This window comes from Hylobates moloch, unplaced genomic scaffold (genome assembly GCF_009828535.3).
Source record: "Hylobates moloch isolate HMO894 unplaced genomic scaffold, HMol_V3 SCAFFOLD_12, whole genome shotgun sequence".
Taxonomy (NCBI): domain Eukaryota; kingdom Metazoa; phylum Chordata; class Mammalia; order Primates; family Hylobatidae; genus Hylobates; species Hylobates moloch.
In genome coordinates this window covers 96,568,643-96,588,202 of record NW_026652287.1, presented here as the reverse complement: position 1 = coordinate 96,588,202, position 19,560 = coordinate 96,568,643, and the positions used below count along the sequence as shown (strand labels likewise).

At 37.3% G+C, this 19,560-nt stretch overlaps 1 protein-coding gene across 1 annotated transcript in view; it reads right to left on the bottom strand.

The window, feature by feature from the left end:
* Positions 1-19,560, bottom strand: part of CFAP54 (cilia and flagella associated protein 54) — a 378,083-nt gene that overhangs the window by 170,530 nt on the left and 187,993 nt on the right. The window contains exons 38-42 of the mRNA XM_058425781.1: positions 16,279-16,345; positions 13,968-14,150; positions 11,476-11,562; positions 5,193-5,315; positions 583-636 (exon numbers count right to left, since the gene is read on the bottom strand). Coding sequence (XP_058281764.1) covers positions 583-636; positions 5,193-5,315; positions 11,476-11,562; positions 13,968-14,150; positions 16,279-16,345 — 514 coding nt within the window. The remainder of the gene's footprint in view (positions 1-582; positions 637-5,192; positions 5,316-11,475; positions 11,563-13,967; positions 14,151-16,278; positions 16,346-19,560) is intronic.

The following is a 19,560-nucleotide window of genomic DNA, read 5'->3' as shown; positions in this document are numbered from 1 at the left end:
CAATAATAGAAAAGTAATAAGATTACATTTAATAAAAGTTAGATATAGTCCTATTAAAATTATGGAAGACAAAAATAAAGCAATTTTGAGAAAATATCTCTCCAAATTATTTAATTAAAAATAAATACCTTACTTAATGCTGTTTCCTAGCACTTAAAAAAATAAAAACCATGTGTATCTATCTGCATTAACTGTTGTCTGGTTCTATGAACTACTTCCCCATCCATAGCCCCCTTTAACAACTGAAGAAGAGTTGTGCCACAACTCTTCTGCTCTAACACTTTCTAGGAGAGATAGACTGCCAATACTCCTAAGTCTTTTTAAATGATTATTTCAAGATATTCAAATATTATTAGGTCATCCAGTGCTTAAATCCCAATCATTCCATTAGTGACAGGAACGAATATATTTAGATGGGCAGTAGAATCCTCTTTTTGTGAAAGATATTGGGAAAAAAAAAAGAAAAGAATATTACATAGCAGATTTTCAGAATCAAAGACTATATCAACCAAATAGATTAGAATGACTCAAAAATTATCCACACTTAGGAAAACCATGTTTATAAAATATTATTATCCTTACCTGTATATTTTCTTTACTGGTAAGAGGTTTTCCTGAGTCAAATGATTGAAAGATCTGTCAAAATACAAAATAGTAACAGCAAGAACAAGATTATTTGAGTATTCTTTTAAATAAAACATTTAATGTGTTCTAAAATTATTTTAATTATCATTTTTATTGAAAAAGTAATTTATGCTCTAGTCAGAAAAGGTAAGTACTGTATAAAGAAGGTAAAAATCATACATAAGTCAACTTCCTTTAAGAAATACAATGTTAATATTTAATGTTTTTCCTACTAACTTCTTTTTGATGTATTTTAAATATATATATATATATATATATATATATATTTTTTTTTTAGACAGAGTCTCGCTCTGTTGCCCAAGCTGGAGTGCACCCCGGGTTCACACCATTCTCCTGCCTCAGCCTCCCGAGTAGCTGGGACTACAGGTGCCCGCCACCACACCCAGCTAATTTTTTGTGTTTTTAGTAGACACGGGGTTTCACCGTGTTAGCCAGGATGGTCTTGATCTCCTGACCTCGTGATCCACCCGCCTTGGCCTCCCAAAGTGCTGGGATTATAGGCGTAAGCCACTGTGCCCAGCCGATGTATTTTAAATTTTTAAAAATAGATTTGTATTCCATGTTCACTAAACATTACATCATAATTTTCTTCCCATATCATTATTTGTAAACTTCAATCTAATGTGTAGGTGATACTTTATCCTATGAGTGTAGCCTAATAACCTCTTTCCTATTGCTGGACATCTCAGGGAGCCACTTCCCCATCATTATCCCATCATTCAGCCCTAGTTTAAATAACACTGATGACTATTTTGTCTATATTTCTGATTATTGCTTTAGGATAGATTCCTGGAAGCAGAATTTCTGGGTCAAAAGATACGAATATACTGAGAAAATTGAAAGAGTCTGGCTCAATTTACACTCCCACCTGCATTGAATGAAAATGTCAGAATTATTGCACTTTTAACAACAGTGAGCATTATCACTTACAAAAGTCTTTACCAGTTTGAGATAAAATTGTATTGCTTTTCAGAATAAATATTTTTGGTTGTTTTTTTCCTTTTTGGTGTATTACTTGTCATTATATTTGGCTCCAAACATAATGTTGCATTAGGAAACATTTCGTTTATTTGCCACAGGAGACTGATGTATCTAGTAGGATACATCTCTCTTGGTATAGAAGGCCCTTTTTAAAAGATTCCCATTGGTAGAAACCAACAGCGATGTCCCTCTGCCCCTCCCTCATCCCCCTTGGTCACCAGGAAGTCACCAACAGCTTCCATGGACAGGTTGCTCACATGTAGATGGTGTCCTACTCAAGTACTTGTACCTCTTTGCCTGGCCACAAGAATGTTCAGGAGAGGCTAGAAGTGCAGAGAATAAACCTTACCAAAGAAGAACAGAAGTGTTCTACCCAGTCTCTCTGAGAGCCCCAGTTACCCATATTGGTGACCTTCTCGTTCACGCTCTCTGGATTGGTTTTCCCCACTTCCCTATCCTTACTTCCTTGAATCACTTTCCAAAGACACTACTGTTCCTAAATCCTAGTCTCAGGATCTGCTTTTAAGGGAACCTCCCAAAACAATACATCACAGATAGCTTTTATTGAAAAAGTATTGGTGTTTTAAAAATTTTTCCCTTCTTTGAAGATATTCTTTATTACCCATAATACATTGAAAAGTGAGTAACTGAATCCAAGGGGAAATCCTTGGTGGTATAAATTAAAGACAGTTTAATAATGGGACTTTAGATTTGATGATAAGAGCAGAATGCCAATATGAGTATAATGCTAAAATACAGAATTTTTTAAAGGCCTGTGAAAAGTTCAATAGTAATCTGTAGGACTTTTCCAGTTACTTCTTTTACAAGTGAAACTTAATTCATTAATCCCTTCTTTAAATAACTAGCCTGCAGCTTAATAACATTGGCACCTATTTTAATTATAAATCCTGAACACATTTCCTCTTTTAATTACAGTTTTTAAATTCCCAACTGAAGCTGGAAAGCTGCAAATTAACTTTGAGAATACAAAATCTGAACTCAGAATCTATTGGGAGATAGATTCACCCATACATTTATCTTACGAAAACTAGTTGATAAAAATGAAGTTTGGAATCTACTTGTAAAAATGTTTCTGACCTTTTGTTTATTTATTTCAGTGAAAGCAGTGACCATTGAAAACTCTCTCTTGTTTCTCATCCTACCCAACTGGTTTCTCTTTCCTTCTCATCCTCCTGGACTCTAAATGTGAGTGACCCTAATGTCTAGTCCTCTGACTTCTGCTTTTCTCTATCTGCCTCATCCCCAGCTGAATTCATCCAGTTCAGTGATTTTAAATCTCTCTTCTAGCATTCCCAAATGTGTCCCTGCAACCCCAACCTCTCCACTGAATTCCAGACCCTATATGATCTGCACCTAACTATGCTGCGTTTCCACCTGGATGTCTACTGGGAATCTCATACTTAACATGTTCAACCCCTGTCTGGAGCAGTATTCCCCATCTCAGTACATGAAAACATCTTCCTACCAGTTGCTCAGGTTGAACACTCTGTAGTCATCCTTGCCTCCTTTCTCTTACATCCTGTATCCAAACCATTATCGGCAAATGCAGCTAGCTGTACCTTCACAACACACGCAGAACCGGACTGCTGCTCACTCCCTTCAGCACAATCATCTCAGTCACTATTATGCCCCACCCAGATTATCTGCAACAGCCTCCTAACTGGTCTCCCAATGTATACCCCTGCCCACCCACAGCCTCTTCCCCAATAGTAAGCAGTGTCCTTTCATATTTAATTCCTATCATGTCACTTCTCTGCTCAAAACTCTGCGCAGTTTCCCATCTTATTTAGAGAAAATTCCAGTCCTTATCAAGCCCTATGAGGTCTTACATGATCTGACTCCTAGGTCCCCCTCCTTCTCCTCCTCCTCCTCCTCATTACAGCCTCACTTTGCCTACTTGGTTTTCCTCAACGACATCTTGCAAGCATCCCTTTTAGAACCTTTGCCCTTGCAGTTCCTCCTACTTGGAAGGTTGTTCCCTCAGATCTTTCCATGGCTCACTTCCCTCAAAACTTGCTATTATAGAGATTCTCCAAACCACTTTGAATAAAACAGCACTCCACTGCCCTGGTCACTCTCCATCCCCTCAACTCTGCTTGATTGTCCTTGATAGCTGTGTATATACCTGACATATACTTATGTGCTTAATGTATTTGGTGTTTGTCTTCCTCACTGGACTGTAAGCTCCAGGAAAGCAGGAGCCCCCCTGCTGTCTTTCTACTGCTCTATCTCCATGCCTGGAATGGCACCTGTATTCAATAAGCACTCAAAAAATATTTTTTAACTAACGTGTTAACTGAGGAGCAAGAAAGAAAATATTGCCAATTTAATCCAGGTAAGATGATACTTAATTTATGCCACAGAAAATGAGCAAAACAGTCAACTGACTCCAATCTCTCTCTCTCTTTCCCTCTCTATGTGTATCTCTCTATCCATCTATCTATCTATCAATCTCACACAGATATATGCATATATATGGATGTATATACATACATACTCATGCACATACATGTATCCAATTGCCTAATAAACATCCCTCTTGGGATGTTCTGTGGATAGCCTCACCCCCTATTACAATAAATTATAATGCTGTAGCAGTCATATGGAGTAATAAACAGGTACATTTTAGGGGAATACTCTGAGGTAATGATCATATTATATGTAAATATAATGTCAGCTTATGCTAGTGGTTTTCAAGACTTATAGCTCATTCTCCAGGTTGCTTTAAGTCCTCCAAATTTGAATCCAACCAGCTGGTATTGTGCCTATCAGTCTCACTCCTCACACACACACTCTCTCCCAGGCAAACCAACTTGCTACCTTCTCCCATTTCCTTTATTGCTGATCTAGGAGGGTGCAAGCATCTGCCTGAAGCATGACCACCCAGTGATTCCCAGATCACCATGAAGACCAAAAGAGAGGAAAATAATAGCTTCCTCTGATTTAATTTATGCTTTAAACGTCAATTCCATCATTCATTTTCAACAATGCTTCGATTATCTAGTTTATAAATACAAATTAAACAAGCCAGGTAAAAACTATCTCCTAAAATCAAAAAAGGTTAGACAATATGGAGGAATGTTTTCTCCTCATTGAAATCAGAAGAAATTTGAACACATTCTTAAAACTTTAGTATAAAGTATGAAAATCAAAGAGATCCAAATAAGATAAAAGGAAAGACTATTTTGATTTAAAATATTAACCAGAAATTATAATGTTAGACCCAAAAAACTAAGCAGTAGTAGCTGATAAATGTGCCTAGTGAGACTGCCCATGGTAACTATAATAAAAAGCAACATGCCGCATCCCTGAGTCAGAACTCGATTGCAAAAACTACTCCAAAACCATGCTCCCTCCCCCCTGACACCCTTCCAACCCAGACAAATGAAACCTCATAAAATCCTGATGTTAGTTGTAACCAGGCTCAACAAAGAGGGCTAAAATACCAGAGATTGTAAATACACTTTCGTGGAAATGTTCCTTACATTTTAGGAATGTATCCCTCATAGGTAAAGAAATTGCTTTGAATCAAATTGTCAGGTTACCTTCATTTTTCCAGTGGCTTTATAGCCTGCGGGTATTGAACAAGGCATGTTTTTTCCATAGAAAATTTGGGATATCTCATAAAAGGCTTCAGAAAAGAATCTCAAATCTATAAGGACTTCTATCTGTAAAGGAAAAGAAATAATGAGGTACTTAATTAAACAATTTGTTTTACTTAGAAAACAAAAGTATAGAGAAAATAGAGAAAATCGTCAACTTTCTGAGATCCAAAGTTTCTGCTTAATGTTGGTAATGCATTATGAATTAACGGTTACTAGACACAGTGGAGAGAGATGCATGTGTCTATGTGTATGCCCATATACATGTGCAATGGTCCAGGAAGCTAACAACAGCAGGCGGCTGTTCAAAACAATGGACATTTATCAGATGCTGCTTACTTCATCAGAGGCAAACACATTAATATTTTTATAATATGATAGCTGCATAAAAGTTTTTTAATGATTTTTTTTTTGTTCCCATTACTAACTATAGCTCAAAAGAAAAAGAAAACAAAAACACTCCTAATGTTCTCCAGCCCAACGAGGCAAGTTAAACTGGGAGACTAACTCCACAATGTATCAACATAGAGACAACTACTAATTTTCTTTTATTTTTAACTTTTATTTTAAGTTCAGGGGTACCTGTGCAGGTTTGTTACATAGGTAAATTGCATGTCATAGGGGTTTGGTATACAGATTATTTCATCACCCAGGTAATAAGTATGAGGCAGGAAGGGATTCTAAGGCTGTCTCATGCCAACTTCCTTGAACTAAATTGAAAGGAAAACCCTAACTTTCCACGCCTGAGTAACAAAAGGACCAGAGGCTACTCCCTTTGGAAACCCCCACCTTTTCTGTGGGGCAGATAGGAAATTGGCCATCCGCAACCAGTCAGACTGATTGCAGGCGAGTCTTCGTTTGCATAGAAGTATAACTTTGTTACTTCACCCTAGCCTCTGATTGGTTGCCTTTTGCAACCAATCAGATGTTTGCACAGGAGAGTAACCTTTTTAACTTACTCAGTCTCTGGTTGGCTGCTTTCTGCAACCAATCAGACTGATTGTGGGCTACCACTTCATTTACATGAGGTGAGCATGAAGTGGCCAATGGGAATAGGGGACATTTGGACCCAAGAAGATTCCAGGGAATATTTGGACCCAAGAAGCTTCTGTATCCAGACCCTTGAACCACTGCTCACGCCCACTCCCGCACTGTGGAGTGTACTTTTATTTTCAATAAATCTCTGCTTTCATTCTTTTGTTGTTTCATTCTTTCTTTGCTTTGCTGGGCGTTTTGTCCAGTTCTTTGTTCAAAACGCCAAGAACCTGAACAACTTGCAGTCACAACCCTCTACTGGTGACAAGTATAGTACCCAATAGTTAGTTTTTTGATCCTCACCCTCCTCTCACCCTGCACCCTCAAGCAGGCCCTGGCGTCTATTGTTCCCTTCTTTGTGTCCATGTGTCCTTAATATTTAGTTCCTGCTTATAAGTGAGAACATGTGGTATTTGGTTTTCTGTTCCTGGGTTAGTTTGCTTAGGATAATGGCCTCCAGCTCAGCTCCATGCAGGTTGCTGCAAAGGACATGATCTCATTCATTTTTATGACTACATATTATTCCATGGTGTATATGTACCACATTTTATCTAGTCTATCAATGATAGGCATCTAGGTTTATTTCATGTCTTTGCTATTGTGAATAGTGCTACAATGAACAACTTTCTTATCCATCATTAATGGCCACTGTTAATTTTAAATACATATATTTAAAAATATTAATCAATTTATAGCTATATATTTTATATGGCTTAATTTGAATATAATCCAGCAGGATCATCAATCAGAAAATTATAGAAAAAGGAGTTCTTATTTAAATTTGTTCAACATATTTATGGAGCACCTCATACGTACCAAGCCCTCTTGGAGGTTATGTTCCATTGGGATGCATGTTTATGTAAGTTTCAGTGACACCTGAAGATATACACAAACATACAAAGGGATACAGGGTACTCACAAATGCTATTTTCAAGACTGTGGTCAGGAAGGAATTCTCTGTGAAGGAAACCATCAAGAGAAGATTTGGGAATGGCATTAAAGGAGACAGACGTGAAAATCTGCTAAGTGACCTTAGTGTAGAGGCCATATGGCAGGACTCAGGGAGCAAGGGGAGGAGGTCAGGAGGTGAATGTGAATGCTGGCCAAGAAAGGTCAAGTAGAACCTGAAGACCAGAGTAGGGACTTTGCACGTTATTCTCTGTGTGATAAGGAGTTATTGGAGAGTTTTAAACAGGACAAGGCCCTAACCTGACTTAAATTGTGAAAGCTATCTAGTGACTTTGTAGAAAATAGAGAAGGGTAAATGGGGAAGCAGAGAATAAAGTACGAAATTAGATTAACATGTAAATACATAACATAGGAAAATACATAACATATCCTCAGCATGTCCACCCATCATACTCTCTGTTTCCCATTTATTATTATCTTAGGAATCTCAAGAGTGTGTGAATTTTAAAGAAATAAAAAGGTGGGCTAGTGGGAAATTGGATAGATAAATAAGATGAAAATAAAATACAAAAGATCAGAAAAATATTATTAATAAGAAAGAGAAAATTGCCTATTGAGTTGCATACTTTGGTCTTTGCCTAAGACACCTTGGGGTCTAATCTCCCCAGTGCCATATAATATCAAAGGAGGTTCTGGGGGAGACATATAAACTCTTTCAGGTTTCCAGATGACCATTTTTCTCATTACCCCTAGGAGGAAACACTTCCCCATATCTGTATGCGGTTAGTTTCCTTGAGTCTTGCCTATAAGATTGCTGAACATGGACTCTTTCTGGCTTCAGTTTATCATACCAATCTGACCGTTTGAAAAATCAACTGGGTAAATAATGGACATATATTTTCAGAGGTGACCAACCTGCAAACACAAACAAGCCAGACAGCAAAAAGAACTACCCATAAATCAACCATTCACTCACACAAATATAGAATCATTGGTACCCTTTCTAGGTTTGATGTGTTGAGAGTGACAAATCTTTCAAGATGTTGGCAGTTCTAAAGTGAAGCCAGGCCAGCTGATCATGAAGAGGTCTTAAAGCTTTCCCTGAAAGACACTAGGGCACTATAGAAACTTCAGAGTGTGATCTATTGCTCTTTGATTTGTCAGGAAGCATCATTGCATGTTATTTCTCGACTATGACTTTTCTCTCTTCCAACTCCCTGACCCCAGTTTACTTCAGAAAGGTCAGGCAAACTCTGGTCACACAGGCTGTCATTCCTTCCTCTGTATAATCCATCATTTGTCCTCTTTCATTGCTTCTGTCAAAACCCTAGTCTGGTTTTTCAATCCTACTATGCCAATAAGATCCCACTGCTCACTCTACTCCTGACACTGCTACCAGATACCAGATATGATCATGTCATTCTCCTGATCCAATTTCTATAATTAATTAATTATAGAAAATAATAAGATTCTATATAAATTTTATAATTAATTCTCCAACCCTATTCTCCAGAATTGAGTCCACAGTTCTTCTCTGGTTTTTATGCTACTCTAGGACAAAAACAGCTATCAAATGCTAACAATACGTTTTAAAAAAAAGTCATCTAACCACTTTGTTCCAGATTATGTCCTTTGGTGCCCCTCTAGATCTCCTCTTGATGAGTTATGATCATTGCAACCTTTCATGCTTCTTGCCTCTTAAGGACAGACCATATTGTACATGTTACACAATTCAGATATTGCAATCTCTTCATTTCTCTCATGGCTCCACCTCCAAATTACATCTCTTCAGAGTTGGGAATTCAAGACTAGGTCCCTGGTATTCTCAATGTCATCGACCTCTGGTATACTCATGTTATCTTCTACAATCTGCCTACCCAAAACCTCCACACTAGTGTAACTGAACTACCCCTGCCCCCTAAACAAGTCAATATTTTCTCACCTATCTTTCACACTGACTGCCAAGAAATGTTCCCTTTTTCCTCTCTCCTGCTCCATGAATTCTACTCTTTTCAAGTCTAAATCTTACCTACTTATGAAACCTAGAGACTCAAAGCCATTTTTTCCTCTTTCAAACTCCTGGAGAATGTTTCACACTCATTTGGAAATGACCAAGTGACAAGTACCAACATTACTGTCTTGGGTATACGTCCTGTCTTTCTTCTCAGTTTTCACTTCCTTATAAGCAAGGACCATTGGTTACATTTCTTTGACTGGAGTTACTAACATGGTGCTTTTAAATAGGAAGTACTCAATAAATGTTGTTTTAGAGTTACATCAATAAATATCTGCCAAGTATTTTCTAGGTGAGCTCCCACTAAACACTATATAGAGAGTGGACAGTAGGCACTTGATAAATGTCTGCAGATTTTAAATTCAATAGTTAATTACTGAATTTCAACTATGTGAATGTATTACTCAAGACACTACAGGGAATTAAAAGATGAATACGATACAGATCCTAGCCTCAAGAATTTTGCAATATTGAAGAGAACATTGTCTTTTGTAAAAAAGAGAGAAAAGTTACATGGAGTTTCTTTTAAAAGTGTTGGAATTCAAAAGCAAGAGAACTCATAAGAGTTCAGTAACTCAGAGAGGGTGATGCAGAAATTTTCATGATCAGTAACAAATTATTTATTCCCAGGTTAAAATCATTAATAATCAGCACTAGAATTCTTAATTTCTTTACTTAGAAATAGCATGCAACAAACTATTTGGGTCTGAAAATATAGGCCCCAGGGCAGGGTTTAGACACGAAGAGAAATTCAAATGGAAGTTTAATTTTCCCTTATTAGAAAATGGGATAAATTTGGGGACAAAAGGCAGAGAGTATTTCCACAAAAGCAGAAGTATGAATTAAGCCAGTGGTGTGCTGGAGCCCACTCACTCCAATTTGCAAGAGCTGATTGTGCACATCTTGTCCCCGATTCCATCGTTAGTGATGTCTTGTCGGTAGCTTGAAATCAGACATAGTGGGAGTATTCACACCATGGATGGAAACTGAAAATACCACAAATGAACCTTTTGAGGTTTTTTTTGTTTTTTTGTTTTTTTTGAGATGGAGTCTCGCCCTGTCGCCCAGGCTGGAGTGCAGTGGCACGATCTCAGCTCACTGCAACCTCCACCTTCCGGTTTCAAGCGATTCTCCTGCCTCAGCCTCCAGAGTAGCTGAGATTTCAGGCGCCTGCCGCCACACCCGGCCAATTTTTTATCTTTAGTAGAGATGGGGTTTCACCATGTTGGCCAGGCTGGTCTCGAACTCCTGACCTGGTGATCCGCCCACCCCGGCCTCCCAAAGTGCTGGGATTACAGGCGTGAGACATCGTGCCTGGCCTTGAGGTTTTTTTTTCAGAGCCAATTGTGACATTTACCAGCCCATAGCTGATTGCTCCATTCAGTTGGAGGCAAAAGCATGAGATGATGGCCAAGAAAGATTTTAAGCTCAAGAAAGCCAAATGTTTTATCTTCAATTGTTTGTTTTGCCTCAACTTAAATTTCTCTGTCTTCCTAATTTTTAGTAAAGTCCACTATAGAAAAAAAGGCAAATATGTTGTGTGTGTGTGTGTGTGTGTGTGTGTGTGTGTGTGTGTGTGTGTGTGTGTGTAAAATATAAAATAGGGTTGAATTCTATATTCGAGTTGAGGAGGTACAGAACTGGGAGCATATTTGTTGGATATTGAGATGATCCACATACAAAACAAATTCAACAAAAGTGGGAGCTGGTAACATGGGTGATTAGGAAAGAGAGCAGAGAGAACAAGGTGCTTCCCACTCCATGTGGTGTTCAAGCCAATCAATCACACATGAATCTCAAAGGCAGAGAACCTTAACTGACTTCTGGATTATAGGATTTTTTGTAATTTAGCATCTATCTGATCTTGTTAATTCAATTACCTGTGCATTGAAAAATTCTTGTTTACCATGATATCCATAAAGGCTCTTAGGAATAAATTCACAGAAGCTCAGAAAACTGGTTCAGTTGGTCTTCACCAGGAAGCCAGTCTCTCAGAAGTGGTGATTTCCAGGCCAGTTGGTGTTGGGTAAGCCTTATTTCCATGTGCAGCTGTTCCTCACTTTACTGTGGCCCAAGCATAAAATAATCTACACCTTTCTAACTGGCTCTTTCTCATACTTTATTATAATAATGGGTAAGTTATTTCTTATATCGGTGTAATGCCATGTTATTATCAGCTTGTTATTATAAGACCTAGAATCAAATTAATACATGACAATATCCTTAATAGTTCAAGAATATCAAATGTCTTAAAAGCTTGTAACATACCTTGAGGATTCTTGCTTCTAGATTTCTGATTATGTCTTGACAATTTCCAGAAACAAAATATTGATACAATGCAAGGAGAGGCAGAACCTATGAGGAGAAAAACACTCTTTGTTTCAAAATATATTTTATCAAATAACCTAATAATCAAATTTAGCCAAATATTAAATATAGGATATGTTATATACTGATTTACTTTCCATGCTAGGAAACTATACTGTTGAAAATAAGTGAAATAATCTATCTAGCACATGCTTCGTAAGTTTATCGGAACTTTAAGATGCTATCAGAGACTTACAGTTCCCAGTAGATGCCATTTGGTACCCCAAACCTAGGTTGCACATCTGTTTAAGCAGGAAGAGGTTAAAATCCAATCAATTATCTTCCTTGAAAATAATTAACTCAACATAAATATATGAATCACTGTGGCCTATGGAAAAATTCTAGCAAATGAGCTACCAAAATAAATGGAAAATTTAAAGCAAAGGAACTCAATCTCTGCTCCCTAACTGGATCCTACTTATTCATTTCAATGCCAGCTGCTTTTTGCCTTCAATTAGAATTTTTCTATCAACAAAAAATATTTATAACATACCTATTATGTGTTGGGCACTGTTGAATGAGAACAATATCTAACAAGTCCCTGCCTTCACATAGCATATATTCTACTGGTTAAAACCCAAGCTTACTCATCACATAATATTTTTATTTTCCTAGAATTCACCCCAAAGTTCAATTGCTCTTGAAGTCCCATGGATATATGTGAAGGCTTATAGACCATCAATATTTCAAATGGCCCAACCACGATCCATCCAGAGAAAGATGTGGAGGACAGTTTTGCCTAACACTGGCACAGCTCCTGACCTCAAATCAAACCTGAAGCTCAGCTCCTGCAACCGTAGCCTTCCCTGCCAAAGGAAGATGGAGTGGAAGGGAGATTGGGATCCCCATTAGTTAGCAAACTATTTCCCATAGCTCCACAGCTCTGGGTCACATAGCAAATTTTATATTCCACAGAAGTCCCCTTAGCCGCTGGGCTTCTTCTGGAGAAGGTTAATGTAACACAAAATGGAAACTGTTTACTTCTTGCAATTTCGGCTGGGGAACCTCTAATTGTCAGTCAACTGGCAGCTGCTAATAGCAACAGCTTTTTAAAAGGATTAGAACTGGTCTTAAATGATTTCAAACATAATACAATACATTTTTCTATAACTATGCCCTACAAACATAACACAATACCTTTTTCCACAATTAATGCAGCACAAAACATTAAGAGTTGGCGATTACCTTTGAGATTTAGTTTCTTTTCTTTAGTAAGAAATAAAAACACACCATTTTATTGCTGCCAATTGCTCAATTATTCAGAAAAACATTCTCAATTTCTTCAGCTTTAGAGAAAAAAAATCTCATTTCTTTTCCAGCACAGTGATATGTATTATATATGAATATGACTAGGCAGCTAAAGGTTACCCAGGGGATAGAACTATTTCTTCAACCCAGAAATGAATCCCTTTAACAGTGAGAGGGGCACTATTTTGTTATTTTAAAAAAATAAACAATTTCTCACCAAGTCTGCCAAGTGTTAAATGCACTTATCAATCTCTTTAATACATGGTTTTGTAAGTTAACAATTCATATCAGGGGGCAATAAATATTTTCAATATAAAGAGAGAGTTGAATTTAGAAGAACAAATATATCAAGAGAATAAAAAAAAAATATATGGGGGAAAAAAGTAAGTAGGTATGAAAATCATGGAGGAAAGGGAAAAAAGCAGAAAAGGAGAAAGAATAGATGTAAAGAAGCAAACAAAGGGGGAAAAGAGATGCGAAAAAATAGAGGAAAGAACATAAAGAAAGAAAGACAAAATAATGGAGGAAAACATAAAATGGCCAACAATTCTAATAGAACATACTAATTTTTTTAATGCAACCGGCTTCAAATTTATGACATACACTGTGATTTCTTTCCCCAAAGGAGAGGAGAGCTGTATTTGGATTTTTTTTATTTCCTAGGACATTAAGAAATGTCTGTCTTTTATCTCGTACTTAGAACCTATTTTTCTCTTAGATGCACCCTTGACAGAGAAAAGACAAAGAGACATAAAGATAAACTTATCTCAATAAGGAAACACTCTCACAGTTTTGGGATTGATATAACCTGAACAACTTAATGCAGTGGCTTACAAGTACACTAGATTTCTGTGTTTGAGATCAGTGATGCATTCTGATCAATTTCACCAACTATCTTAAGAAAAAAATATAAATTAACACAGTAAAAGGAGAAAAAGCCAAATAGACTGCTTTTGTATCCAAAATGCAAAGAAAGAATATTAATTAATACATTTTAGTTTGAAGTGTAAGAATCCTACATATATTTAGTTTAAAAGTTAAACAGTAACTGACCAAAAGAACATTAGCAAAATTTTAAAAGTATGAGGTAAGTGGAGCAAAATATCCCAGTGATATATATTTTTTTAATTTTACAAATTACTTACTATTAGGTTTTGCCTAACAAAGTGCAGTTCACGTATAATATAATACAGACTTGCAATTACAGAGCAAATGTCAGCCCTGTATCTATCTGAGAAGAGTTCGATGCCTGGGAGAAGCTGAGTGATTTCATATTGAGCATAGCAACGTTCAGCTTTGGGATGTGGAAGTGTGGTTCTAAGCAAACCCTGAAAATGAAGAAAAGTGAAATATAAAGAGCTATAGATAGCATTTTCAATAATGAAACAAAAAAAGACAAATACATGTATTGCTTTATAAAATGCTTAGTATATGCCTAGCACACTGTACTTTGTAATAAATGGTACTTATCATTTATATTATCATCATTACAGGTTCCAAATGCTTTTATCACTCCAGATGGGCTTTTTAAATTCCATGGTAGTTGGATACTTCTTATTTTCAAAGAAATTATCATTATATTAAATTATCTTTTGTTGAGGGTCAATCTTATGTTAAGCACTGCTGGTAAATTCTTTATAAATATCATCTCATTTAATGTTATTTTAACCTGCTCTTAGAAGGATTATTATGTCACAAATGATATAATTGAGGCTTAAACAACTTATCTGAAGTCACACAGCTAACGATGGCAGAAAGGAGATTCAAAGTCATGTCTATTTAGCTAAAAAAAAAAAAAAAAAAAACTATGTTCTTTCCACTATACCAAACTATAAGTAGAGGAAATGACTACTTGTTTCAGAAGTCTCAATCAGGCAGAGGTAATTCCAAACTTTTACCTGCTTAAATGAAAAGATTATTGTTTAATTTGACCAATAGTTTTTGGTAATTTATGTAACCAACATTACACTAGATGTTGGGGAAACAAGATGAACACACAAAACATATTTTTCATTTAAGGGTGCTTCTTTTGTTATTTTAACAATTAAAATTTCTTAATGACAAATGCATCATGAAATTATTTTAATGTATATATCAGAAAGAATTTCAATCCAATGGCTTATTAAGGTCATGAGATATCCTATTCTAAAATACTTTGTAGTTGTTGAAATTTTTACTATCACAAATTTGTTTTAAAATCATAAAAAGAATTAATAGGCTTTTAAAATAAATCCCACCAGCTAATTTTTATTTTAGGTATAGTATTACTAAGAAATAATACACATAGTGTCCACATTAAGCAGAAAGTTAAATATTTGTTAAAACACGTATTTTCTAAAACATAAACAGCATTATCTTCAAGAACAAGGAGTATCAGAAAGTAAAGAATGCGATGTAAGAAGTCAGAGTCGGGTCATTTCCTTTACACCCTTGCCTCCTGTACTTCTTCCCTTCGAAGCCCAGGCAAGAGGCGTAAGGAACATAAGAAAATTGAAAAGTCTGGCCTTACATTCAGAGAAGCCCTTCCTGAAGAACTCACTTATTTAGATTTCATAAGCTATGAGACTTCTCTGATACACAGAACAAGAGTGCCCATCCTTCAAAGTAAATAGAACCTTTAGTAGATTGCAAAGGCCCCTGGTTACATTTTGGAATTTCAAAATGTCTTGTATTTCAGATAAAAGCTCCTTTCTTCTTCAGTGAAGGCAAACCAAAATTCTGAGAACTGCAAGCATACCTCTCCTGTAGTCTTCAAGTTATTTTTCACCTTTATCATAAGATAGATTTTATATCATATAACCAAGCAAAACTGAATTTAGAGATGAGGTAACCTAAGGCAACTATTTGAAGTCAGACTGGCTTCATACTGATTACCAGTAACATGATCTTCCTAATGACAGGAGACTCAGTTTCCCTATCTGTAAAATTCCTTCTTCTGCAGTGTAAAGGAGAAAACTGACTCTGTTAAATATTAAAGGTGGGCCAGGCACGGTGGCTCACGCCTGTAATCCCAGCACTTTGGGAGGCCAAGACGGGTGGATCACCTGAGATCAGGAGTTCGAGGCCAGCCTGGCCAACGTGGTAAACCCTAGCTCTACTAAAAATACAAGAAATTAGCTGGGTGTGGTGGTGCGCACCTGTAGTCCCAGCCACTCAGGAGGCTGAGGCACAAGAATCGCTTGAACCCGGGAGGCAGAGGTCGCAGTGAGCTGAGATCACACCACTGCACTCCAGCTTGGGTGACAGAGTGAGACTCTGTCTCAAAAAAAGAAAAAAAAAATTAAAGGTGAAAGTCTCACAGGGGCTCAGCCAGCAAGAGAAAGATGGGCTTGTCATATTTAATCAAGATTCATGCTATTTTGCTACCTGTGAGTTTTCTGAATATGATAAACTTTTTTTAGTAATCCAATGAATGGTTGTGCTACCATGGAAAAACATACATACATACAGTGTTACCTGAAAGAGTAACGCAGACAAAATGCAACAGTCAGTTTTCTTTTCAACATTCAATGACTTAATAAATCTAAGTAAGTATAAGAAAAATAAATTGATTAGTAGAAATTTTCCAAAAACATTTTGATATAAATATGTCTTTACATATATATCTAGAACACAAAAAGTATAAGAAAAATACACACATATAAATATATAAGAAAATAGAAGGAAAATATATTAAAGAAGATAAAAAATCCCCTACAATCCTACTGCCTAAACATGATTACTAGTAACATTTTAGTCAATTTCCTTATATGTATTTTTCTGTATATAATTATACACACAGAGAAACACATACATACATATTAAGACTAGAATTATGCAATACATACTACTTTATAAACAAATTTTTCATTCACAGACATAACAAACTATATCATTATTCTAAAGAATTTTAATGTTTTATCATACAGATGTGCCATAACATAAAAATATGAATCTCCACTTTGGCATTTTCCAGTGCTGAGGTAAACATTGTTATGCCTACACTTTTGAGCACTTATTCTGTTGGTTCCACTGAATGAACCCCCGGAAGTGGAAGTTTTTGGTAAAAGGGGGTGCACAGCAAAGGCTTTTGATGAGTGCGGTTAAATAGTTCCCCCTGAAGACTGAAGCATTGTATTTTCTCTCTAGCTGTTTATTATGGAGCCATTCACAACATTAAGTATCTCCACCAAACATTAATGTCTCTCCATTTACAACTCTTTCATTTTATTTCCCTTAGAAGAAGAGTTTGACTGTTCTATATATGAGTCTTAAAATTCACATTTGCAACTACAAACCACATTACCTTCTCCTAAGTCTTTCTTAGATAAAACCAGTCAGGTTCACTACATTAATAACAATGTCTACCTCAGTTCACTTCACTGTGTGAATCTTCAAGTGTGGTATTTTACTGCGGGGGAGAAGAGTTTCCTCTACTCAGGGAGTCTAGGAAAGCAGCCAAAGCCCCTGTAGAATGACATCTCCTATGGCAGTCAGACTTCCGGCTGGGAAACCAGGAGATGACTTTCTGTTTGTTGAAAATCACTAGGTAATAACTTCAGAAGCTCAGAGAAGCGGAGGTGCCCTCTGGCAGGAAGGCTGTAGCTGTTCCTTTCCAAGCTGTTCCTTTCCTTGGCTTTTCCATTCCCAATTGCCAAGCTCCAATAAGTCACAAGCTCAGATTTTGTTGAGAGAGAGAGAGAGAGACAATGTGTGTGTGTGTGTGTGTGTGTGTGTGTGTGTGTTCTATACCAGGAGCACAAAAAAATCAAACTTGACAGAGGTCTAAATCTTTGACGTTTAATACTTTTAAAGCAGTACTTTCTTACTTCCCTGACTGAAGATGCTAATCTGAAAGCAATATGATCACTACCTAGGAACAGTTAGTTTTAAGTGTGCTCTACAGCTTAAAACACTATGCAGGTTGTTGCTCACCACCTCCGACAGGTAAGCTAAAGAAGTAACTGTAACTGGAGAGATGAAGGAAACCTATACCTCTAATCCCTCCATACCTTTCAAATTTTTCATGTTAATCAGAAATTTGAAATACTGAAGATATTTGTGATTGCTAGCTATACGTAAGCCATTGTTGAAGACATTCACAGGTGTTATGTGTGGTAGGCTAAGTAATGGTCCCCCAAAGATATTCATGCCCTAATCTCCAGAACCTATGAATATATGACCTTACAGGGCAACACAGTCTTTGCAGATGTGATTAAATTAAGGCCACTGAGATAAGGAAGATTATCCTGGATGGTCACAATGGCCCTTATAAGAGAAAGACAGGAGGGTCAGAGACAGAGGAGATGTGAAGATGGAAGAAAATATGAGAGACAGACAGAGAGAGGCAGGTGTGGGGGGAAGATGCTAAGCTGTTGGTCTTGAAGACAGAAGGTGGGGCCATGTGCCAAGGAATGCAAGAGACCTCGAGAAGCTGGAAAAGATAAGGAATCAGCTTCTCCCCTGGAGCCTCCAGAAGAAGCACAGCCCTGATGACATACTGATTTTATGATTTCTGAACTCTATAACTGTAAAATAATAAACCTGTTTTGTTTTAAGCCGCTAGGTTTAGGGTAATTTGTTACAGCAGCAAAAAGGACACTAATACAGTATGTACTATGGGCTAAATTGTATCCCCTAGAAATTCATATGTTGAAGTCCTAACTCTTAGTGATATAGTCTGAATATATGTCCCACCAAATCTCATGCTAAACTGTTATCCCCAGTATTGGAGGTGGGGCCTGGCAGGAGGTGTTAGGATCGTGGTGGTGGATCCCTCATGAATGGCTTAGTGCCATCCCCTTGGTGATGAGTAAGTTCACATCACATCTGGTTGTTTAAAAGAGTGTGGCACCTCCCACTCTTTCTCGCTCCCATTCTTGCCATGTGAGATGCCGGCTCCCATATTCAAATATGGCCTTCCGTCATGACTGAAAGCTTCCTGAGGCCTCCCCAGAAAACCAACAGATGCTGGTACCATGCTCTCTGTAAAGCCTGCAGAACCATGAACCAATTAAACCTCTTTTCTTTATAAATTACTCAGTCTTGGGTATTTCTTTGTAGCAAAGCAAGAACAGCCTAACACACCCAGTAACCTCAGATTGTGACCATGCTTGGAGACAGGGCATTGAAGGAGGTAAGTAACTAAGTTAAAATGAGGCCACAGAGGTGGGCCCTAATCCAATATGACTGGTATCCAGATAAGAAGAGGACATTAGGATATTGACATGCTGAGGAAAGACCACATGTGGACACAGTGACCTTTCTACAAGCCAAGAAGAGAGACTGCAGAAGAAACCAATTAACCAACACCTTGTTCTCCAACTTTTAGCCTTCAGAATCATGAGATAACAAAGTTACGTTGTTTAAGCTACCCAGTCTGTGGTACTTTGTTATGATAGCCCTAGCAAACTGATGCAGTATAGCATATAATTTTTACCACCTTGGCTTAGAGATGAGGACACCGAGGCTCAGAAGGAATGTGAAACTTGTTGAAAGTAACTGGTTTCTAGCACACTTTTGGATGAGGCCCATGCCTGACTGCCTCCACACTGTTTTCCTGCCTCCTCACCAACTGCTCATTCATTTGACCACGCAACAAGTCGTTGTTGAGCCAGACGCCGTGGCTCACGCCTGTAATCCCAGCACTGTGGGAAGCTGAGGTGGGCAGATTACCAGAAGTCAGGAGTTCCAGACCAGCCTGGCCAATGTGGTGAAATCCTGTCTCTACTAAAAATACAAAAGAATTAGCTGGGCATG